Below are 25,563 nucleotides of genomic sequence, written 5' to 3'. Positions count from 1 at the left end.
CCTGAATTTTAGGCAAATTCGTCCTGCTCTTTTTTTCCTCCAGCTTCTGTCCAATGAGCACACCATTTTTAAAGTCTCCTGCTTTTTAAAGCGGAAATGAGAGTGAGATACTCTAGGCTTGATTAACTCTGTTGCTGCTATTGAATGATTTTATCTTGTGATCTGGGGATTGCCAGTTTTACTGTGTTTTACTTGATGAATTTATCATTCGATTTGTCACATGTACCTTATTTAGTTTGTATGTTATTTTTATGTATGACATGTATATATTCTGATGCTGTTATTTTACGATTATGATTATAACAGAATAAATATTTTTCTATCTATCAGTACACAGTGAAAAACCATTGTATGGTGCAGCTCAGTTGTTAGCTCTGTGTCCCTTTGGTTCTTGGAGAGCCTACAAACCCTATATATCCTCACAACCAAAAAGGTTTAGCAAACGTAATGGTACATTGCTTTTGTAAACCAGCCATTGTGACGAAAAGTTACAGATGGAAAACATTGTCCCAAATGGCTGTTTTTTCCAATTCGTTTTCAGTGTTTCTTTTTTTCAACAGTTTCTTTGGGAATACATTGAGGGCTTTACACATATGACCCCTTGTTCAAACATATATAGCTGGATCACCCATGGGTTTCTCTGTGCTTTGCACCACAAACTGGAAGTAGGTTGAAAGCACAAAAAATAGGGAAAATGGGCTACCTCTTTGAAAAATGTCAAAATTGGGGTAAAAATCAATCAGTATTTGTAAAGCATGGCTACTCACCCATGAGGGTCACAAGTTGCGTGGGGGGAGGGGGATGTGGTAAGAGGCCTCATCCGAAGAGCCACGTCTTGAGGTTCTTCCTGAAGATGGTGAAAGACGGCTTTGAGGTGCGGGAGAGGTTGTTCCAGCTCTTTGCTGCAGTGTAGGTAAAAGATTGTCCTCCGACTGTGGTTTTGCGGATGCAAGTGATGGTGGCCATGACCATCTGGGTGGAATGGAGGGATCTGGTGGGGGATGAAGGAGACTCAGTGGTTAAGGTGGGCTGGTCCTGCGTTGTGTATGGCCTTGTACGTGTGGGTGGGAAGTTTGAAGGTGATTCACTTCTCGACTGGTAGACAGTGGAGTGTCGTCAGGTGTTGGGAGATGTATTCTTGGCGAGGGAGGTCCAGAATGAGTCTGGTGACGGCCTTCTGGATGAGTTGAAGTTTTTTTATGTTCATAGTTGAGGTGCCGGCATAGAGGGCATTGCGTAGTCGAGCTTTCTCATGGCTCAGGCCTGGGTGATTGTCCTGCGACAGTCTGCTGGGATCCATCTGAAGATCTTCCGGAGTTTGCGTTGTGTGTGCCAGCAGGAGGAGGTGACAGAGTTTACCTAGCGGGTTACGAATAGGGAAGAGTCGAGGATGATTCCTAAGTTGCAGGCTTGCTCGGTCGGCGTTGGGGCGGGGGGGGTTGCTGAGGGATGTGAGCCGCCATGAGTCGTCCCAAGCTGAGGTGGCGTTTCCGAAGATGATGAGCTCTGTCTTGTCGGAGTTGAGCTTGAGGCAGCTTTCTCTCATCCAGGTGGCGACGGTTTCCATTCCTGCGTGAAAGTTCCTTTTGGCTGTGTCCGGGACTTAGGTGAGGGAAATGATGAGTTGTGGGTCATCAGCGTATGACACGATGTTCATACAATGGCTTCTGACGATGGCAGCAAGAAGGACCATGTATACGTTGAACAGTGTGGGACTCAGTGAACATCCTTGGGGTAGTCCGCAGTTGACTCCTGTGGATTTTTTATTCAGCACTGCATGTTCCTGAAAGCTGGGAAGATGGTGACTTTAGCCCGAGAAAACTTTAATTGATGCCCTTCTTATGAATAAAAAAAAGATAGTTTTACCTAGAGCACTTGTTTCCATTTTTTTTTTTTTTTTTTTTAATAACCTGAAAATTTAGCTGTATTTTACCTATTTTCTTGGTCCCATCCAGGAGAATCCATTTTCTTGGTCATCTCCAGGAGAATCCACAAACCCTGGTACCTTTACAAACCCCAGGATGTTGTTAATAAAAACAAAAACAAAACAGAAATTTGGGGTGGAGGATAGCCTATGTGGACCAAACGTTATGGAGGCCTAAGCGCAAACTACTCCAAATAGCCAAATAAAAAGGCTTAGAAAGTGGGGTGAGGGGAAGGGGTGTTTGTGGGGGCATGGGAGTAATTCCTAGCAACCAAAGGGTTAATACATCCCTTCTGCAGTAGAGTATGGAGCAAGACGGAAACACCTTGTATCCATTTTTGTGTTAAAACGAGGCCTATTAATTGCCCAGGATCATGCTGAGCCAGCACCAGGACTCGAACCTGGTTCCTCAGATCCAGAGTCAGCAACTCTAGCCATTACGCCACATCCATATTTCTGAATTTATGTGTAAAAGTCAGACACAATTGGAATGATTGTGTATGATGACATCCGGTGAGCACCTTGGGGGCAACTAGCACCTAACTTAGGTGGGGTTAACACTCTGATCCAGAGGCGACTATAGCACTGGTGGTGCCGGGTGGGACAGTCGTTTTTTGCGGCCCCTCCCCCATGACCTCTTTCTCCATTAATTTCCTCGCTACCACTCTTCAACAGTGTACTACATCTCTCCATCGTCTCTCTGGCGTACATTTAATTTTTTAGGTCGACCTGGTTTATATCTTTAGCATACTTCTTATGGCTTAAAGCAATTTCATTTGTTGGTTGCAGTGTCCTTTAAAAATTCCTGCTCGCTAGTGGTCAGTTCTGCCTTTTCCTCCCATTTTTTCTGTTTCAGAGCAGTGACCAACTACTGTATTATTCCACTTTGTTTTTTTAATCTTTTGCTGTGACTGACTACTTTGGCATTTCTTTGGTGCTCCTTTTTCATTGTGGGTGTTTTAGGCTGGTAGCTGCCTGCGTTTTATTTCAGCATTCCGTTCCTCCCACCTCCTCTCATGTCGCTGACATTTGTTTTGGCTTCATTCCAGTGCTGTCCCTAACTCTGGCTCCTAAAATAAGTTTATTTCACAAAAGAAACACCCGGTCATTTAGCCCCCTGCTCACAATAGCCACAATATGCCCTTTCTGGTATAATGTAGCTAAACCTTCATTCAGTTAAAATAAAAAGAAAATACTTTTCCAGCCTTATTTTCCATCATCTCTCCTCAAGGGCTTGTGATTTCTGATGTCAGTAGCCGCCAGTGACCACCAAAACATGGCAGGAAAAGACAAAATTAGGAGACAGAGCTATTGACATTGTAAATTCATAACTGGACTTTTCTTGCCACAGAAATTGGTCAACCCTAACACAAGGAAATGCGAGACCTATTGCTTTGCAAATGCTTGTTTATAGTCATACTCATAGTTCACTCACGAAGTTCTGTGATCTGCATGGTACTCTTTCTTTGCAGCATGCACATTAACCTGCTGCTCTACTTTATGATAAGCTAAAAGTGCCACTAGTCAAAATTCTAATCTCCTGCCAGGTTAATCACCAGAACTATCTTCACATTTTAATTGTTGCCTGAAAACTGATGGATGCTCACAGAAGTTTATGTGGCTTTAAACTAAAAGTTATTTTTAAACACAGTGCTCCCTACTAAAGTCAGCGCCAGGTGCGGCTGCAGCTAAACCAGCCCTGTTTCCAGCAATGGGCCAAGGCAAGCATTTCCAGAAATGGGGTCAGAGCGGACCTCAGCCATTATATGAGGAAAAATAAGTGACAAACATATTGGACGAACCTGATATAACAAACATATATTTTTTAATGGATTTGACCCTGTTCCTAGGCTTCAACTCTTTGAAAGTCCATAAAAATGCTCCTCACCCATTGTTAGCTGAAGGTACAGTGTTAGTTTACCCAATGAGATGTTGTAAAATATTCATGGGTAAGGTTGCCCTTGTGCTTGATTGAGCCCCTAGTTGCAGGTGGAGCCTACTGGCACTCATTTTCAGGGTCCCATACACATTTTTCCTCATCAGAATTTATAACCGAACAATAGAGGGGGAGAGGGAGGGGGGGGGAGGGGGAGAGAGGGAGAGAGAGAGACGGACACGTACTTCTGGGTGAGTGATGTGACCATATGAGTTGGGTGTGGGTGAAAGTGCTGAGTGGGAGGAATGAATGCATGGTGACTGATGTGCTTGCTTGTGTGGGATTGCAGAGTGAGCATTTTTAGTGACAGGTGAGTGAAGTGTCTCATGAGCGCAGAGTGAGTAGTGTGCCCTTGTGACCGCAGGGTGTGTGCAGGGTGTACAGCGTGAGTGCATGGTGAGTGGTGCAAGTAGTGTGATCACTTGACTGCAGGGTGAGCGGTGTCCTCATGTGACCGCAGAGTAAGTGGGGGGCGAACGGTGTGAGTGCAGGGTAATAGCGTGTGAGTGCATGGTGAGCAGGGTGATGGCTGTGAGTGTAGGGTAAGCAGTGAAAGTGACAGGTGAGTGGAGTGTACTGTGCACGCCGGGTGAGCAGTGTGTGCATGTGTATGATCCCAATGAGTGAAGGGTGAGCATGAAAGTGAATGTTCAGCGGTGAGAATGTTCTATGAATGCAAGATGTATTCCCAGATACTTGGAGTAACTGAGCATGTTATTGATGGCTGGCGTAGGGTTTCAGATATAAGTTAAACTCTTGCTATTATGGCAGCAATCAGGGGTGGAGGAAATAAATAATGTGGTGATCCTGCAACAAACTTCAGTCTTGTGATTAGGGTTGTACCAGCAACACCGGTATTTTGTTGTCCCAGACGGTGCAAAAATAAGCACGGTAAAACCGGTATGTTAGCACGTCTGTGCGTACTTCAAACAGCAAATATAAAAAGAAATCACTTTTAAATGCATCTAGGTCTGCATTACTAATATTTAAAGGAAACAGCACAAAAGTCATTTTACAAATGAATGCATACAGTTTTATTTACAACCCTATGCATTGTCAGGTTTATGCCTGTGTAGGATCTTTAAACAACGACAAATGGCTGGTATTTTGCTATTGAAAACGTGGCATCCCTACTTCTGATACACCTTTTCATGAAATGCATTATCCCACTGTGGCAGTAAAATGCAACAAGTGAAAAAGTGCAAAGCCTCATTAACCAGTTTACAAAGGAATCTAAATGGTCCTTTAAAGACCTGTGAAAAACTCGGATGTGGCTGACGTAAGACTACAGACACTACCCAGCAGATCCCATGGCAGCTCAAGCTGCAGCAGCCTGGGCTGAGACTCACGACAGGGCGACTAAAACCCTTTTAGCCCTGTGGGTGTAGTGCACCTGGTGATCACTTTATCCGTGAAATGACTTTGTGAGGTAATAAGCAGCAGCAACCCATTTTAGAAGGTTAACCAAAAGTCTTGCTTGGGAATACTTGCAAGGGTTTGTTTTAAAAGTGGAGTTAGGGACATATTTCAGCACCTTTGCACAAGTGGTGGTAAAAAAAAAAAAAAAAAAAAGAGTGGGGTTGCTAACATTGTTACGTCACTGAAGTCGTATGGAACATGACAGATCTAAGCTTCACACGAAGAGCAAGTGTAGCAGATGTATTCAGCAGGAGAGTGGTAAGGGTGTGGTATGTTTCTGGTGGTTATTTTGGAGCACACTCACAAATAAAGCATCATGTGGTACTGCACTGTCATTTACAGAAAGCACATTTTCCATTGAAATAACTACTACACTTGTTCAAGCATACATTTAAACTGATAAAACTATATAGCACACAAATTATGTGTGGGTTTCAGTGAACATTTTTTGCTGAGTGTCTTGATTTGATCCTATTGAAATCTTTGTTTCTATCGCACTTCAGTATTGCAAAAAATGTGCCTAATTAATGCTTTCCTAACTGCAGATGTATTCTGAAATATGTACATTTCATTCACACATATATCAATTTTGTTGTGTTATAAAAAGAATGACATATTGCAGCCTTTTATTTCACACTCATTGTACCCAGCAAGTTTGTCACATCGTTAACATTAAAAACTCCTCTCACATTGCAGACAGAGGAAGAAAGTTAAATGCAAGGCTCCTAGTCAAAAGAATAAGCAGCTAATTGTAAGAAGACTCTGTCTGACATTTGACTTCTGTCTTTGAAGCACTGCAGATGTGACAAGATAAATGCAATTTTAATAGCATCTTAATGTATTGCTCGTTTACCTCCTAAAGACCAGGACATTGGTAACCCACTAAAAGTCGGCTCGAGGCCCACCAGTGGGTTGTAATCCACAGTTTGGGTAATGCTGGGACAATGTATTCTTAACAGGTGCAGGTAACAGTGTATGTGGATCTCTGAGATCCATTGCATTGTTTGAAGTACTTTCTATATTAACTTAAAAAATGTTTTTTTCAAAGTATCAAATTGAATAAAGAGATCAAGCATCATGTTTCGGAGGTATTTACGTTCATACAATGAAATAAGTGTAATACACAATTGTTTTGTGTTTATTTAGATGGAGCCTGGCAAGGAGACTTCATAGGCAATCCGCCACCTAATATTACTCCTGAGTCACTTCATAGTGGAAGTGAGTCTGATTGTTCCGGTACACAAAGTCAGAAGCCTAATATTGGAATACCAGATTTCCTTCCGGCCATGCAGAAAGCTCTTTTTGCAAGAATTAGTCAAAAACAACAACTTGATGGGACTCCAGTTAGAAGTCAACCTCAAAGATCATTAAGCAAAGATGAAGGTAAATGCACCTTGCGTCATTTAATTTGTATTTATTCATTTATATTTATAGTATTTTGATTCATTTTGATTTCCATAGTGGAACTGCCTTTCGAGACGGGAACAGTCACGGCTTTAGAGTAAAAGGGCCAAATATAATACTACAGTGATACGGTGCTAAGCATTTTCATAGCAGATATAACTAGAAATATGGTTAAGAGACGTTTTTAAACAATGTAATATAATAAAAATGTCCATGTTCTCAAGTGTGTCTAGTCTGCTGCTCGGTTAGCATTAGCTTAAGTCGCAGATTGGGTGTTCTGTAGGTAGCCTTTCAGCCCAGCCATCGATTGTAAGCTCAGTGTGCCCCAAAATGTGCCTTCAGTTTTAGATTAGTTTTTTAGTAGGGGTTTTAAAGGGTTTGGAGAGAACTAGCGGAAAGAAGAAGGAAATTGCCCACATTTTCATCAGGAACAGTGAAGAAGATAATTTAACATTGTTAATCAGGTTTTAGGATGGGATCTTCAACTAGGTCAAAGATGTTTTTTCAGGATACTTGATCACTTTGAGTCTTCTTTTAGATCAGTGGTTCCCAACCTTTTGACTTCTGTGGACCCCCACTTTATCATTACTGGAACCCGGGGACCCCCACGAATCATAATTGCAATCCAGGGACCCCCCCCCCACTGAGTCATTACTGAAAGCTGTGGATCTAACCTGTTACTATTATTTAATTTTCTAAGCAGTCGCGGACCCCCTGAGGAGTTTTCGCGGATCCCCAGGGGTCCCTGGACCACAGGTTGGGAACCACTGTTTTAGACAATTAATGGCATCAATCAATCAAATCAATCAGTGTTTGTTAAGCACAACTACTCACCCATGAAGGTCTCAAGGTGCTGACGGGGGGGGGAAGGGGGGCATGGAGCGTCCATCAGTGTGGTGGTTCTTCAAATATCCATGTCTTCAGGTCTTTCGTGAAGTTAAGGATGGGTATAGTCTGTCTGAGGTGTGGCGGTAGGGCTTTCCAGGCTGTGGTGGCGAGGTAGGAGAAGGGGCGTCCCCCTGTTCTATTTTTTTCTGATGCTTGGTACTTCGGCGAGAGAGAGCTGGGCTGAGCGTAGGGTATTGTTGCGTGTTCAGGTAGGCTGGTCCAGTGTCGTGGAGGGCTTTGTGTGCGTGGGTGATGATCTTGAAGGTGATTCATTTCTCTATGGGGAGTCAGTGTAGTGTGCGCAGGTGCTGGGAGATGTAACAGTGTTGAGGTAGGTCGAAGACCAGTCTGACGGTGGTGTTCTGGATGTTCTGTAGTTTGCAGGTGACTTTCTTGTTGATTCCAGTGTAGAGTGCGTTGCCGTAGTTCAGTCTACTGGTAACGAGGGCGTGTGTGACGGTCTTTCTATGTTCGAGGGGGTTCCATATGAATGTCTTGCATTGGAGGGGCAGGGTGCGGAAGCAGGTGGATGGGACTGAGTTGATTTGGCAGTCCATGTTGAGTTTGGAGTCCAGGATGATTCTGAGGTTGCGGGTTTGGTTTGTGGGGGTGGGCGGGCTTCCGAGGATGGGGGGCCACCAGGAGTCATTCCACGTGTCTGGTTGAGGGTCCATGATGAGTAATTCAGTTTTGTAGGCGTTGAGATGTAGGCAGCTGCTTTTCATCCAGTTCGCGACTGCTCCCATGACTTCACGGAAGTTGGGTTCGTTGGGTAGGGAGAGGAGGAGTTGGATGTCGTCAGTGTAGGAGACGATGTTGAGTCCATAGTTTCTGACGATGGCGGCGAGCGGGGCCATGTAGGTGTTAAACAGCGTGGTGCTGAAGGAGGATCCGTGGGGAACTCCTCAGGTGGTAGGTGTGGGTTTGGAGAGGAAGGGGGAAGTCTTACTCATTGAGTTCTGCCGGAGAGGAAAGATCGGATCCAGTTGAGGGCCTTGTCTCTGATGCCAGCCTCGTGAAGTCTGAGTATCAGGGTGTGATGGGAGACTGTGTCGAAGGTTGGCGAGAGGTCGAGCAGGATGAGGGCCACAGTCTCTCCCTTGTCCAGCAGGGAGCAGATGACGTCCATTGCGGCTAGGAGGGCTATTTCGGTGCCTGTTTTTTTTCTGAAGCCAGATTGGAAGACATCGAGGATGTTGTGGTCTTTGAAAGTGGCGAGTTGGCTGTTGATGGCCTTCTCGATGCCTTTCGCTGGAAAAGGGAGCAAGGAGATGGTCCTGTAGTTCTTGAGGTAGGTGGGGTCCTCCAATGGTTATTTGAGGAGAGGGTTGATCACTGTGTGTTTCCAGTCGTAGGGGAAGGAGGCGTCTGTTAGGGAGCGGTTGATGGTGAGGCGGAGCTTGGGGGCAATGGTTTCAGTGGCTCTGTTGAAGATTTGGTGGGGGCATGGGTCCGTGGGGGCCCCGGAGTGTATGGTCCTCATTGTTTTCAGTGTATCTTCGGTGGTGAGGAGTGATCCAGTTGGTGATAGTTGTTTTTTTGGTGTCGGGTTCCAGTGGAGGGGGTTCTGCACGTAGGTTGTCCTCACTGAAGTTGTTGTAGATGGTCTTGATTTTGTGGTGGAAGTATGTGTTGTTTGTTGCAAAGATGTTGTGAATGTGGGATGTCCGTTGCTTCACTGTTGGGTTGGGCGAACTCCTTGATGCTGAAGAGTTCCTTGCTGGTGTGTGCGTGTGAGGAGATTCTTTCTTGTATTGCTTTTTTTCTGGTGCTTTTGATGAGATGAAAGTGTGGGGTGGTGGTGGCTCTGAAGTTGATTTGGGCTTCTGTAGATTCGGTGTTTTTCCAGATTTTCTCGAGGTGTCGACATGTGTGTCTGGATTCTCTAGGTTCTGCGGTGAACCAGCTGGCTTTCTTTGCATCAGTGATCCATTTGTGAAAGGTGCGGGCTGCGATGTTCGGGTTGTCGTGTGCGATGGTAGGGGCGGAGGTAGCGTGGGTGGCGGTGAGCTGGTCTTCAGTGATTCTTGCCCAGCTTCTACAAGATGGTTGGTGTTTGGGTCTTAGGATGGATGCAGCGATGCTCTGTCCATGGAGGTTCGGAGGTGTGGCTGAAGGTGACGGAGGTTCCTGTTGTGAAGATAGGGTTGAGGGTGTTTCCTGCTGAATGCGTTGGTTCTGCCACGATCTGTAGGACCCCTATGTTGTGGAGGTTGTCTAGGAGGGATGCGGTGTTGGGGTCTTGTAGGCTGTCGAAGAGGAAGTTGAGGTCACGCAGCTGGGTGTAGTTGGAGGCTGCGATGGCTTGCGCTGTGATACTGTCTGTGATGGAGTCGGAGAAAGGTGCATGGGGCCCAGGTGGGCATTAGATGAGGCTGGGATTTGAACTTGTTTGAAGTGAAAGTGTTCCATCAGGCTTGTGCGGTCTTCGAAGTGTGTACTTAGACTTGTGTGGGCGATGGCGATTGCCTCACCCCCCTCTCCCCCCTGAGGTGGCTGGGGCAGTCTTTCTGGGTGATCTTGTAACCTTGGAGAATGGCAATGGCAATGTCCGGGCCAGAGGTGGTGTTGGTCCAGGTTTCGGTGAGGAATGCGACATCCAAGGTGTTGCTGTCAAGGAGGTCCCAGATTTCAGTAACATGTTTATGGAGGGAGCGGACGTTGAGGAGGATGCATTTCAGGATCTTCGGTGGGGGTGTGTTGTTGCTTGTGGGTTGTGCCGGGTCGAAGGTCTTGGTGGTGGTGTAGAATTGGCGGCAGCGGAGGCAGCTGAAGGGTCCATGGGTGTCGGCCAGTGATGAGGGCTTGCAATTGTTGTTGCGTCCTGGGTTGAGTGCGTGGAGTGCTGCTAGCATGTAGAGGTGGTGGTTAGGAGGTCCAAGGGTCCTGGCGCTGGTTGCGGTCCGGTCGTGGATGGGCGCAGACGAGCTTGCCTTCGGCACATCAGCGGTGCCGCCACCATTAAGTAGGGAGTGGGGGGAGAAGTGGACAGCTGGGAGGCAGGAGCGGGAAAAATCGTGCAAAAAAGGGGGGTGGGCCGTGGGGGCAGCAGTTGTTAAGAGAGGGAAGAGTGAAAGAGAGATATGAGAGAGAATGCAAGAAAACTAGGAAAATGAGAGCAAAAAGCACAGAAAAAGGAATACGATAGAAAAAAGCACAGAAAGCGCAAGGACACAATACAGCAAACAGAAAAGCACAAAAGGGAGATGAGACAGTAAATGAGGCCATGGGCCAGTGGGCAGCCTAGCAGAAGGGCAAAGCTCTCCCTCTAGACACTAGGGATGTGGGGTGCAGGCAGATGCCTGCGAGTGGAGGAGGGCCTCGAACTTCTGACCAGGGTCAGACTTACTGGAGGAGCTACACAGAGGCAGAACAGTTCACTGACCAGGTCAGTGGGGTTGCTCTTCCTACCGCGAAGCGGCCGCCATTAAGTAGGGAGTAGGCATGAATAGTCATTTTAGTGTCTTCTGAACTGCAACCGTAACTTTGCTTCCAGTGACAAATACATAATAATGCTGTCCTTTCGCCCTCATGACCATACATTGGAAGACTGCTAAGCCTGGAGTTTGTTCAAGCCGGACTTCAATTCGTAGAGAGAATATTTTGGCCTGAGACGGAGTTGTCTGGAGAATCCATACTCTCAAGACAAAAGAGCCTGGCTCCAACCATGGATGACGTGGGTTCAGAGGAGGCAGCTATTGAGGCATGGGAGGCTCTAGAAGAACAATTAGTTTCTTGTTTAGTAAAACTGTGGTGGCACACGAAGATCTTCTTGAAACCATTTTACATAAGACAACAGTGCCTCAACTAAGATGGTCTTTGGAGCACTCTGAAAGGTCATAGACATTTGAGTAGAAGTCCATTGAGGTAATATTTACATATAATAAAAACAATTAGGTAAGGAAAAATCATTGTTGTCAATACCTCTAATCAAAAGACAACTCGATAAATCCCATCCAACTGGGTCCAAACAAATAAAATCGGCCAGCATTGGCCACATCATAGCACTGCAATGCTGTACAGCATGGTTAAAAAAATACATTGCTCAACCAATAGATCTTGCATACATGAGACCTCTTGACTTTGCCAATGTTTGTTCGTAGAAGCACACAACTTCTGCCCACCCAAAACATGTACTCCTGGCTCCCAATATGTGGGTGGAAGCCAAAGTACCTCCTTGTGGTTCTCACATAATTGTCTGGTGACAGATGGGCTGTCAAGCTAGACCATAAAAACTTTAGTCATTGTAAAGCCCCGAGCAGCTCCTCGTGGGTAACAAGGTAGTAAGTTCAAGTAAGTAAGGAGTGGGATTTAAGCCCCTTTTAAGGTTTTTTGTTGTTGTTAATCTCTAAAGATTTCGCAAGCACAGCGCGCAAGCATGCACGTGATGGCGAAACCTAACAAGCATAGCGCGCAAACGAAACCTAGAAACCACTGCAATGAATGCAGCTCTACACTGGTATCACCAGCAGAGATGAGGTAGGCTATCGAGTGATGCATCCCCGTATTTAAGAGGGGAGCGGCTCTCAAGGACAGAGGAACAAGAATGCCCGATAAGGCGCTGGGAACTGCGGCAGCTGTGCTCTGCTGGATCCAGCACGGATGGAAAATAAACCAGCCTTGGAGAGCGAAGACTTCTAAGTTCCTTTGCTGTAATAAAACACAGGTCCGTTTAACCAGGCTCCACTTTACTTCACATGACAAACACTTTATATATAACACTGCATATATAGCAAACAAGCCGATGTCTGGTGAGTGCACAGAGACACACAGGCAAGAGACCTCGGTGCACACAGACAACACATCAACAACACATGCGGATAGTCATGAAACACACTTGCAAACGTCCATGCATACAGACAACACAAGTATTAATGCACACAGACCACACACAGGCCTCCTTGCACTCAGACAGCCCACTTACAGGCATGTGTGCCTGCAGATAGCACAAACAAGTAACGACAACAGTTCAAACAAGTAAAGACAGCACATACTTGTGCAGACAACCCACTTACAGGTATTTATGTATATAGAGTCCACTCAGTTGCGGCTCGCAGAGATTCCTTAGGCTGGGGCGACGCACGGGATGGGGGTGGAGGGGAGGTCGCATAATAATTTAAAAATAAAATAAAATTTAAAAAAACTTACCTTGGCTCCCGTGCTCTTCCTCGCTTCTCTGAAGGCTGCAAGCATAGGCTCCCAGCCTGCCCTGCGGCCAATCCTGACACTGCTCAAAGCAGCATCAGGATTGGCTGTGAACGCCCTGGCTCGGCGCAACCATGCAGACTGGGAGCCTGTGCAGGCTCTCTCCAGCAGCCTACTGTACCTGTATGTTTGGCCGGCCAGAGACGGCCGGCTAAACATACATTTGCAGTGAGGGGAGTGCACTCCCCTTTGCTCGTCACCCCCGTGGGCCCACCCCTTTCACAAGGAAAGGAGAATTCCTTGCTGGTGGGGGGGCGACGCTCCTCCGCCCATATGGAGGAGCCGCCCCTGACTCCACTTACAGGCATCCGTGTATACAAGTATCCCAAACAAGTACTCATACATAGAGATAGCACAGAAACCTCCATATACACAAGCAATACATTAGAGTACTTCTGCACACAGACAACACACTTACATGCACCAGTGCCTAAGGACAACTTGTGGGGAACTCATATTACACAATATGTCCCCTGCATAGCTGCCCAGTGGCCCTCTTACATGTGCGATACCTTCAGCTAGTCCTGTGTGTTTGAAAAAATGCAGTTTAGATGCGGGGATTTTAAGCCAAATATGTAATGTTAAAGCAAAACTAAAACATCCAGTATTCAAAATGCGGTTAGCTGAAGAGCCCGATCTGGCTCAAGGTGTCAGACAGGTGCAAACAAAAGCACACAAGAACAGATGAGAGGAACAATATACTTTTGGTATTTTTCTTGTGCCCATTTGAGTTCTGCAGCTCTCAAAACACATGTTTTTAAATGTTTAAATAAGTAATTGAATTCTTGCTGTTCTTTGACAACTTCGATGCAAATTAACTTGTGGACATTAAATTGTTCTGTTCTTGGTAGTGGTCTGAGGGGCAGGCTTGCAAACGTCTGTTTTTTACTGGTTGCACATTTGAAATGAAAAGTAGAAAAACAAACACATGAAGTCTAAATAAAGCCACATAGTACAAAATGAAAGTTATTAAAAATAAAGGTCGGCATGCTACATATTTTTTACAAAAAAGTACTCTTAATCACGCATGTGACTGGAGCCTCTTTCCCAAAGCAAATATATTGTGTATGTAGTAGTAGTACTGTCAGCTGGATGCTGCTATAAAGCACTTTGCATGGATTACAAAGTACCAGGGGCAGAGAACGCTTGAAAGATATTTCGGATGAACAGCAAGTGAATTTTGCCAGTACATGAGCTATTCTGTACCTTTGAAAAGGCAACAAATGCAGCCTTCAAACACATGCAGTGACATGGGCTGTTTTAATCGTTTGCGCCAGTTTTTTTAAAAAGTCCATCATTTGTTGTTTTTTCATTTGTCGCCGTAAGTGGGATGGGTATACCCAGACGTGGGTCCCACGCTTACTATGACAATAAACCTCCTCAACAGCGACTCTGGAACCACAACGTTGTTGTTAACACAAGCGGAACCCGATTGCGTTAAGAATGACTCCCTTTTTCTCTGCCTTAACCACGCATGTGCTGAACAACGCACATGCGTGGTTAAGGCAGAGGAAAAAGTGAGTCGGCATCGGGAGAGGACGCAGTCAGGTAAGTGGAGCTGGGGGGTAGTTTTGTTTTTGGGGCGGGGTTGGGGGTCAGAGTAATTTTGTACTTAGGGTGGGGGAGTTTAGGGGCGGGGTGGGTGGTTGGGTTTAATTTTATTTTTAGGAGTGGGGTTGGGTTCATTTTCTATTTAGGGTGGGGTAATTTTGGATTTAGGGGCGGGGTGGAGGGGCGGGCTTTAGGGGTGGTGGTCAGGGTAATTTTGTATTTAGGGCAGGTGGAGGGTCTATATTAAAGGGCAGGGTGGGGGTAATTTTGTATTTAGGGTGGGGTTGTGGTAGGACGCGGTCAGGTAAGTGGAGCTGGAGGAGGGTTGGGGGTAGTTTTTAGGGGTGGAGGTGGTTGGTTTATTTTCTTATATTTTTTTAAGGGTAGTTTTATTTTTAGGGGCAGGGTAGTTTAATTTTTGGGGTTGGGAGTCGGTTGTTTTTAGGGCAGGTGGGGGGTTAGGGTCGATTTTAGGGCTCAGGTTGGGTGGGGGCACGGGGTAGTTTCAGGGGCGGGTGGGGGAGTCAGGGTAGTTTCATTTTTGGGGCAGGTGGGGGATCGGGTAGTTTTATTTTGTTGGTGAGGGGTCAGGGTACTTTCATTTTTAGAGTGGGGGGGGTCAGGGTTGTTTTTTTTAGGGTGGGGGGGTCAGGGTATTTTTTATTTTTTTTAGGGGTGGGGTAGTTTTATTTTTGGGTTGCAGTCAGTTGTTCTTAGGGCAGGTGGGGGTGTCAGGTAGGTTTTAGGGCTCGGTGGGTGTGGGGTATCGGAGTAGTTTTTAGGGGCAGGTGGGAGGGTCTGGGTAGTTGTATTTTTAGGGCAGGGGGATGGCATGCGAAAACCACGTATAGCATTCCACACATGCCTTTACTAGGCATGCCTTTAAAATGAAAAATTGTTGCAAAGGCATGCGTGGTAAAGGCATTTGTGGAAACAGCGCGGTCGTTGTTCCGACCGTGTTGTTCAGGCATTTGTGGTTGGCGCTTGCGTTGTTCCATCATACATCCTGCTATGCCACCAGATTCAAGCTAGCGTGGCTGATGAAGGGTGATACCATGAAACCGGTCCAAGGATGCTTGTTTCTACTGTGCGGACTATTTTGTATTTTCACCCTCTGAATATCTACCTGGTGAAGGACAGATTCAAAATGCCCACACTTGCTCAGGTTCTATAGGTCCCAAATTCAGGCAACTGGATGGTGGCCTTGGACCTGTAGGACTCATTTTCATATGCCCATCCTGCATACCCACCTGCCCTACCTGTGGCTCATGATGGGTTAGGAGCATCTTCAATTTGCTGTGCTCTCCTTTGACCTTATCAGCGAGCTTCAGGTGTTCACAAAAGTGATGGTCGACACCCATCTTTGGAGGTAGCAATTTTCCCCTACCTTCAAAACTCTCTGTTGAAGGAGGCTCGCCAATGGAAGTTGGGAACCACTTCCAGATGAAAGCAAACCTCTTGACATTGTTGGGATTCTCAATCAGCATGCTGAAGTCGTGCATCGCTTCTTTGCAGATACTTAATTTCATAGAAGCTGTCTTTGATACAGTGCAGTTCAGGGCCTTCCCTTTGTCACAAGTCCAGGACATTCGGGCTATGATCCTGATATTTGAGCCTTGGAAACTGGTCTTCTGGGAGCTGTTCTGAGGTTTCTTAGTCTGTTAGCCTCCTGCATCCTTCTTGATGACCACACTAGATGGCATGAACATGCTCTGTGGTGGAATCTGAAGTCTCAGTGGGCCCAAGGATATTTGTAGGAGTCCATCCAGATTTTGAAGGAGGAAGCTGCAGGACATCTGCAGTGGTATCTGCTCAACCGCATTTGAACCAGCGACACCTCTCCCTGCCCACCCAGAGCTGAAGTTGGTGAGTTGTGCATCACTGCTGGGTGGGGAGGTGGTCTGGGGGTGTTGGAGATCAGAGGACTATGGTCTCGGGTAGAAAACCAGTTCCATATCAATCTTTTGGAGTTATGGGCTATTCGATGGTGATGAAGGCTTTCCTGCTGTCCATAGAGGCTAGGCTGGTGCAGGTTCTCACAGACGATACCACTGCCTTGCGGTACTGTAAGAAGCAGGATAGATTGGTGTCCTGTGTTAAGACACACTGCGCCTCTGGAGTTGGCTGCACCACCAGGCCATTACCCTGTTTGTGCACCTCCTGGTGGGATATTTAAACCCCAAGGTGGACAAGCTCAGCTAACGGTGCCTGGGGATTTTTGCACCCAAGGTGGCTCCAGTCATCTTCCAACAGTGGGGAGGACCGTACCTGGATGTTTGCAACACTGTTGAGAATGCACAGTATCAAGACTTTTTTGTGTTAGAGTTCGGAAGAAAGCACCCTCTAGGTAACACATTCAGGCTAGATTGGGGCATGGGAATCCTATTTGCCTTCCTGCCCCTGCCTTTTCTTCCTGAGTTCTACAGAAGATCAGGAAAGGCTAGGCCTAAGTCATCATAGTGGCTCTGGATTGGGCCAGGAGAGTTTGGTAACCAGAACCTCTGGGCATGAGCTTCTGTCCTTCTTTTGGTGCAGCAGTAGGGCACGGCTCCTCACCCGAACCTGCTTAACCTACTCCTCATGTGTAGAGAAGGAAGGGCAGCAGTTTACTGTGTTCGGTCAGCCACCTGAGGTTGTAGATGTCATCCTTGCTGCCAGGGATCATCTATAAAGAACATTTACGCGGGCACTGGGAAATATTTGTGGCCGTGAATAGAGTCTGAAATGCAGACCCCTTACAAGCAAAACTGTTGGATGTTTTATTGTTATTCTTCCTTTGGTTCAGCTAGATTTTGCAGTGAGGCACTATTAAATGTCATATGTCATCTGTTTTAGTTACTGGACCAACTATCCTTGTTTAAATCACCTCTTGATTAAAGGTTTAAGACACTTGTTCCCTCCCCGGTCCATTTGTGATGCCAGAGTGAGACCTTAACTTGGTCCTGATATTCCTCATGAGCACCACCTTTGAGCCGAAGGGCAGCTGCTTGTTGGGTCTTCTGACTCTTGACTGTCCTTTGTTGCAATCACTTTAGGACATCACCTGAGTAAACTCTAGACACTGTTAGTCTAACTGCCTTACCTTACTTTTTATGCAAACAAACTGTGCCGATGACCCAGGCAGCCTTTTTTCCAGCAGTTGTGATTACTTTTCATGTTGGACAATCCATCACTCTTTTGGTATTTTATCATCCCCACCTCACCCCTTGAAAGAGGAGGAGAGCTTTAAGCTGCTACATCAATCTCAGCAAAGACCAGTGGGTGAACGATCAACTTTTTGTGAGGTTCTCTGTGGCAAAGAAAGGTAAGGCAGCGCTGAAAAAGACTGCTAGGTAGATAGTCTTCTGCCTCAAAATCTGCTATGTATTGGACAAAAAGCAGCCTATAGAAGGTCAAAGAGTACATTCCACTAGTGCTAAGGTTTCAACCACTGAGTTGGCTTGCAAAGTGCCTGTCTAGTACATCGGTCTGGTCGCACCTTCGGCGTCACTGCACACATTCATGAAGCACTACAGCCTTCACAGCTTGGTCCGGCGGGAAGGGCACTTTTTCTGTTCTGTCCTGTGCAACTTCTTCGGTCTGAGCCGACACCATAGAATCATCATCTTGGGAAGTATTGTTCTGTTATCCATTCTAAAGGTGAGGAATCCGCTACTAGAAGTATCCATCAGAAGAACAAGAAATGTACTCTGGGTTACACTGTTTCTGGTGGATACTCTGTCTACAGAATAATTACTCCCCTCCCACCTCAATGTTCTGTGGAGTGGTCTCATTATCAGCTAGAATGGTCCTAATTTAGAGATCTGCACAATTGTACCAACAATTGTTTTGTGCTCTGTGTCCAAGGGCACGGAAAGTGTCAAACAGGAAACTGACGTTGGCATGCAGGGTTAGCGCTTATAGGCAGCTCTGCTCTGTCACTTCTGGAGTAAAACAAATACAATGTGAATCCACACAGTGCCACCTAGCGGCGCACTAGAGCACTGCTGTGAAAATTCCCTGATCCAAACAGACACCTGGGGATATTCTAAAGGTGATGAATCTGTGGTTAGATACAGTGTCCACCAGAAAGAGTTACAAAATTTTAGTATTTTGTTCTTTTCTCAGATAGGATAAATACAATGCAAGGAGCAACCAGAAGCAGAGGCGGTAGAGCCAAAACAGTAAGTCAGTTTTGAAGGCTTTGACTAAACTCAAGCCTCAAAGTTGCAAATTTAAGGTTGCATTTGTAGGTTAGGGAGGATGTAGGATCTGCGTGTCAAATTACCCTCACAAGTAGGTTAGACCAACTACTTTGTGTGCATCCTTTTCCGGTCTTCACATATACTGTTTTTGTTTCTGTTTAAGGGCTTCTCCTTAAAAAGTTTATTTTCAGTTTGACTCCTAATCTTTTTTTCCATCTCCTAATTGAGAAAGCTCCCTTTTGTCTATATTAATAGAGCTGTTGTATGTCGTACTTTTATGTAGTACTATGCCTCTTTAATGACTGACCATTATATTTCAACTTTATTTTAGATGACACCGTTAACTGGTATTCCAGCAGCGAAGAAGAAGAAGGGAGTAGTGTCAAATCTATTTTGAAATCTTTAAAGAAACAAACTGAGATCATGAGAAAGCAGCAACAACATTCTGTAGAACAAGTGCTTGTTACTCCTGCTGATCCAAGGCTTGCAAAAGAAAGAAAAATAGGCAGTCAAGTTCTTGACCCACGTGTAAGAACCTCTGTGACGCCTCCTGTGACAAAACTGGCGAACAGTACTTCCTCTGACCCACGTGCTACACGGGACCCCAGAAACTTAAAACCTACCGATGGGGGCAATGCTGGCACATCTACCGGTGGTATAAAGATGGAAATGCCTCAACTTCGTACTGGAAGTAAGGTCAAACAAAAAGGAATTGAAGATGATGAGGAGGATGCTGAAAGGGAATTAAGAGACAAAGCTGTTCCAATACCATTAGAATCCCTACTCAGCATAACATTAAGAGATCCAAGATCCAAGCTGAGACAGTTCAGCCATATTAAAAAAGATATTGTCTTGACCAAGCCGAATTTTGCTAAAGTTATTGTCTGGGCTCCTGAAGACCTTCTTCCAATACCTCCTCCTAAACCTGATCCTGTTTCTTCAATTAATTTACCTTTGCCTCCTCTCATTGCAGATCAGACTCTTAAGGCAAGAAATGTATTAAGTGATGTTACACAAACTGCAATGCCAGTAGATCCACGATTAGTCACAAAATCAAAAAATGCTAATGGAACAAGCAGGGCTTCCACTGTGGATCAGTCTCCAGAATCTCATACACCTGGTAACAAACTAACAGACCCTCGTTTGAAAAAACATGTGGATCCCAGGCTCCATAGACTTACCAGCACCGAAACCCACCCTGGAATTTTAAAAGATTCTCTTCCTCCCAAACTACTTCCACGCATAATAAGATCTGGTACTGCTCCCCCACAGGCTTCAGGTGTTTCCTCTGGCAGATCTGACCAAGATGTCCTGCCGCCATATGCACCTAAGCTATCTTCAGTCGGGGTGAGAACAGGAGCTCCAAGCGCAATACTTCGAAGTATTAGCCTATATGACCCTAGAGATCACAGCTCTTCATCCTCTTTAGATTTGCCTCAGTCAAGTTCAGGAGAGAATGGGGAGCTCCAGAGAAAAACTGGCATTTTAAAAAATGCAGGCAAAACTGAAATTGATCAACCGGAGACCTCACTTAAGCCAAAAAGTACTGTGGAAACATCTTTGCAGCCACAAACACCTACGATTTCAGATAAAACCACAGACATGTCGGCAAATGCTGATGCAGATAAACTCAGTAATTCAGGCAACTGTCAGTCAAAATCTGATCTTGCCCACTCCACTACTGCCCCTGCAGTGCACAATCTTCCTGTCCAAGGTTTGACTGGACTGATCAGGCCACAGTACAGTGATTCAAGGCAAGTTAAACAGCCTGGTCAGGGGAGTCAAGTGCAGGATGTAGAAATAAAAGACAACTCAAATGCGGACTCTGATGATAAACCACTGAAAGATGTGTTTAAGACTTTTGATCCAACTGCTTCACCCTTTTGTTAGCACATGATTTGGGGAAAACATTTCAATTGTTCTGTGAGGAATGCAGTTCTTAAATGCTTTACGTCTTATTTATTGTTAAATTATTAGTGACACCTTTGCGCTGCTAACAGTTTCAGACCCACATGTAATTAAACTTTATTCTTAGGACTTAATAAAGCTGTGTTATTTTCCGTGTATATTTTTTCCATCATTAGCAGTTACTAATGTCAGCAGTGTTGTAGTATATATTTAAGCACTTGTATATATGTATGTATGTATCATTTAATATCTTAAGGCACTTTCATTGTAAATAGAACGTTATGAGAATGAATTTGGGAGTTGTATTAAACAAATATAAGCTCTTTCGTTAGTGTAATTCGTATGAAAATATTGCCATTTTTTTAGGATGTATAGAAACCAGCAATATTGTGTATTTTTCAAAATAATGTTGGAATGACGTCTTATGAACAAAGAAGCCACACTTTAACCACTAATATACAGCGTCCATAACCACACTGTGTACACTACGTACGTGTATGTGTGTGTGTGTGTGTGTATGTATGTATATATATATATATATATATATATATATATATATATATACACACATACACACACATCTCTAGCTACATACAGAGACACGCTTACCTACGTTCAATTATATCATAACACAGTGTATTTTCTGTTCTATAAAGTGAGGGCTTTGACTCACAAATTACATATACTCAAGTGATTCTGCTGCCCCTTTTACTTTGCAGTGGCATATTACATTCTATTCATGCTTTTGTCTGGCATATTGTTCTGAATAATTAAAAACTGTATTGCCAGTAACATTTTTTGTACACGTTCTCACACAAATGGCAAATATACAAGTGTTTGTATATATGTACATATATAAATGTATGTAGATATATTTACTAAATCCTCATTTTGAACTTGGATCCAGACCCGCTCAGGCGCTTCACATTTTTGGTAATGTTATCAATACACGTTCTTTGTGTAAAATGTATGTATATCATATTATATTAACTTTCACACACGCTGTATTTGAAATTTTTTGTTTTTATTATTGTATACTGAAAATGGTGAAATGTGTAAGGGATCATTTAATGTTTTGTTTTTCACACTAGTACAAATTTCCTGCAAAAGTGGTATTTTTTTTTTTTTTTTTAATATAAATTACTCTTAAGAGGGGGATCATGAAAAAAAAAGTACTAAAGTTGTTTTGGTAATGTTCAAAGTCACTTTTACTCAAAATATTAAGTAGTATTTTTGTAAAATATGCATTTATGTGTAGGGTTTATTTGTAAAAACGCGGTACGATGTTTACAGCTAAGTTGACATCCCTTTTGTTGTGTTCATTTGTAAATGTTTGAAACATTTGAGGAGACAAAACCATATTTTGATTTTGTACTTGTGTGATAATGTTGAATGAGCCCCTAACTAGAATATTGATGTAGAAAAATGCAAAACTACCAGAGCTCTCAAAGTCTACAAATGTTTTTATTGATTGTGTCAACTCTTCTGTTATGAACAAGTGCTGTAGCATACCTTATGGTGGTGTATTGCAGTGTTTTATGTGTTTAGAAGCTTTGTATATACATTTTGTGTATCATTGTAACTCCAAGACACACAATTGTTTCTTTTATTCATTTTTAACAAAATATTAAAATACAATGAGCGTCATTGCACATAAGCAATATGTTTAAGTGGTATCATATCTAGGTCACTTGTGCATGTCATCCAGCTACCCAGAGACTTTTGCTTAGATAATAATCCTCTTTAAAATTCTTGGTTCGACTCAACCCTCATGTGAAAGTGTTAGACCACCAACAGTACGTACACGATGGTTGACTTTCATAAACTATGAGCAAACAGTTGCGATACGGTAAAAAGCTTTTCCAAGGTGAATGTTTACACTAAAGAAAGAAGTACAGGAGTCAGCGTCTGCACCACACACTTGACACTAATGTGGCACTGAAGGGGACTCGCATAATATCCACTCGCTTTCAGAAAGCAGATGTGTCCTCTCTCTCCCATTGTTTCTTTCCCGAGAGTCTACCGAGGTAAATAATCATTGTGCCACACCTCAAGGCATCTGTCATTCAAAGTACAGGAGCTTTAAAATGTTTAAAAACTGGTGATTCTAGTTCTACACTTACGTTCGAACGGTACTCTAGGATATAAAAATGTGTGAACTAATTTCTTTTTAGGAAGTTTAACTGAATTTATATTAATGTTTGGTACCGCCTGTTTCTGATGAATGCATTCTCCTGCATATTTCTTACTCTATGACTAATCTTTCCTGGCTTTAGAATGTTCCCAAAAAAAAAAAAAAACCTTTCCCCAGCAATACCCCTCTGTGCTGCTAGGCGGCACATGTGGCTTGAGCCGAGATTACTTGTGCGCGCGTCACCGTAGTATGTAAGGCTATAGCTAGCACCTGTTCCTTTGTTTCTGTACCTCGTCAACAGGCTGAAGCTCTCTTTAATCTTACTGGCAAATGCCTCAGCTTTTGGCACTAACAAGGTCAAATGTCTCCTCAAAGAACTTAGAGCTTCTAGCCTTGCAGGTGCTGCGATAAGATGCCACTTTTGAAGTGCCATGACGACTGTATATGGTAATGCAACTGCCTATGACTCTTTTGGCTTCACAACCTCAAAGACCATCAGGGAGCAGGGGACCAAGTTTATTTTGGCTAAAGCCCTTCGGAAAAACTCCAAGTGAACGCCCTCTCTCAAATGTAAGTCACTGTCTAGAGAAAGTTCTTTTTTGAGATCTTTCTGTAAAAAAAAAAAAAAAAAAAAAACACAGGATGCTCCAGAGGAAGGAGAAATCATCTTCTTCCTTGGTGGAGTGGTCCCTCAAGGGAGTCTCCATGTTGCTCCCCAACCACTAAACTCTTAAGTCAGGTGAAATCCTAGCCCTAAGAAGTTGAGATGGGAGATTCCCCGCCTTTCTGCCAACCGAATGTGTGTGCAAGTCGAGTCCTTCTGGCTAGAGGTGCTGGATCTTTTCAAAATGACTCCAAAGCATTCTACTCTCAGGGTAATGCACCCCTTCCTGCAGTCATGGCAACTGACACCGCCTCTCCACAGGATCCAGCCCTGGCACCTAAGACAAAATCAAAAACAGCTATGTCACATTCCCCTATTCGTTCAGGCCCTTCCTTGTCACTCATTATTGATAGTGACAACTCTCACTGGGCCGGCTGGTGGCAGGAGGGAATGCATAGGGAAAACATTGAGACGGTCAGCACAAATGTTAAAAATGAGCCATCATCCAAGCATCTCCTTTGTAAGCAAAGGTTTTCCACTTTGAGATTTTCAAATCAGATTCAGATACTGTAGCTGTGGAGGATAGACTATAGGGCACAACTGAGAATGATGACAGATCCTGAACATCTCCTATCACCTTATTATACTAATGCTGGCATTTACTTGGACTTTCAGAGTGCCAGTGGCCTTGGTACTTCACCAGAAATTACACTCCGCCCCCCTCTCGTGTTGCTTTGGAAGGGGTCTCCTGTTTCGTAAGTTTGGCAAGTGGAGGAGGCCTTACAACTAACCTTGCTTTTTGTAGAAACCTGAAGATCAGATGACAATCGTGCAATCCTTCAGAGCTTCTAAGAAGCCCTTGCTTCCATTTAGTGAAGGTCTACTCGACCTTATAAGTGCTGCATGGGAGAAACCCTTTTTGGTCCACCAGTTCGTTTGGAGATTGCCAGATGCCATAGGCATGTCCCAGTGACCAGCACTTTTCGACCTCTCTTCTGTCATCTGAGAGTCTGGTTGATCAAATGTTTTCTAAGCAGAGCTCAACAGCCTACCTATGGAGTTTGCTCTTGGCAGAGTGACTTTCTGCACAGCTAATATCACCTGTCTTTAGATCAGTATGTCCATGCATTGTGGGAAAGTATCCTCATAGATGTGCTATTTGATGGTGAGTGGCTTTTCCGGTGGAGGTTGATTCCTCCTTGGAACCTTTTAAGAACAAGAGGTCTAGTCTCTTTATGATCATATCTCTCCTACACAGCAATTCCACCAACAGTAAATGAAGTTATATGGTTATTCTGTGCCAGGGCACTCCTATCAACAGCAGCCATCTCAGCCTTTCGAAATGCCACAGAAAATATACCACTCCATATTGGGGTGAATGTAGGTGCATCATCTGTAGCAGGTCCAATTCCCACTGTCCTCTGCAGGTTCTACCACCTCCCAACCTTCACTCACGACATCCACTTCCAGGGGTGGGAAGGTAGATACCTATGGTATCATTCAGTGGGATGTGGTCACAACAAGCCTGAGTGTTGCAGCTGATATGCTAGGGTTGCACCCGTCCCTCCTATATTATACACCAGACCACTCTCCTTCCTTTAGAGCTTGCTGATAGACTCACAATTCAATTCTGGAGGCTTAAATCATAGCCTTATGGGAAATGGGAGGGTGCTTAAAACAGGTACCTTTGGAAGAAAGGGGCAGGGATTTTACTCCCTTTACTACTTGGTGCCCAAGGAGGATGGAGGCTGGGGTTCAAGTTACTCTACCTGGGCTAGATCCTGTTGTCCTTTAGCTTATGGGATTGGTTGGTGTCCCCGAACCTTCAAGAGACCTACTTTCAAGTTCCTCTTCTCTTTGCCCACTGGCACTACTTGAAGTTCCTGTTCGGATTCAAACACTTTCAGTTTTCAGTCCTCCTATTTGGACTCAAAACAGCCCTTTGTAGTTTTGTGAAGTTACTGGCTGTCACCACTACTTCTCTGTGGAGGTAGGAAGTTCATGTGTTCCCCAGTCTGGGTGACTGGCTGGTGATGGAGGAGTCCCCAATGCTGCTCCAGCAAACGAAAACTCTTCCCCATGATATGAACTTTACCATTAGTGTACAATGGTCTCATCTCAGGCCCACTCAGTGACAGACTTTTATTGGGATGGCGCTTGACACTACCGTTATGAAGAACGTTCCTACTCAGAGAATCGTGACTATTTAACCTCTGATTCGGATGTGTCTGACTTGAGCCCAGATCCCGATCCTGTTGATTTTCCACGTTAGGCTTTCTGCAGCCTAATGTTACCTCAAATTCATTGGTTTAAGAGAGCCATCCAGTGGTGTTTGAGGCGGCAGTAGCTGCAGTAAAGTCTTTTGGTTCAGGTACAGATTTTCGAGTCTGTGCATCAGGATCTGCA

The 25,563-nt window shown here is 44.6% G+C and overlaps 1 protein-coding gene across 4 annotated transcripts in view; it reads left to right on the top strand.

Annotated features, from left to right (window-relative positions):
• Positions 1 to 22,073, top strand: part of ZC3H6 (zinc finger CCCH-type containing 6) — a 275,434-nt gene extending 253,361 nt beyond the window's left edge. For all 4 annotated transcript variants that reach the window (XM_069234680.1, XM_069234679.1, XM_069234678.1 and 1 more), the window contains 2 exons: positions 6,426 to 6,662; positions 18,843 to 22,073. In XM_069234680.1, the coding sequence (XP_069090781.1) occupies positions 6,426 to 6,662; positions 18,843 to 20,401 (1,796 nt within the window). In that variant the 3' untranslated portion in view covers positions 20,402 to 22,073. The remainder of the gene's footprint in view (positions 1 to 6,425; positions 6,663 to 18,842) is intronic.
• Positions 22,074 to 25,563: the final 3,490 nt, after the last annotated feature.

This window comes from Pleurodeles waltl, chromosome 5, assembly GCF_031143425.1.
Source record: "Pleurodeles waltl isolate 20211129_DDA chromosome 5, aPleWal1.hap1.20221129, whole genome shotgun sequence".
NCBI classification, from domain to species: domain Eukaryota; kingdom Metazoa; phylum Chordata; class Amphibia; order Caudata; family Salamandridae; genus Pleurodeles; species Pleurodeles waltl.
The sequence above is the reverse complement of the archived record's forward strand: the minus strand, read 5'-3'. Positions and strand labels throughout refer to the sequence as shown.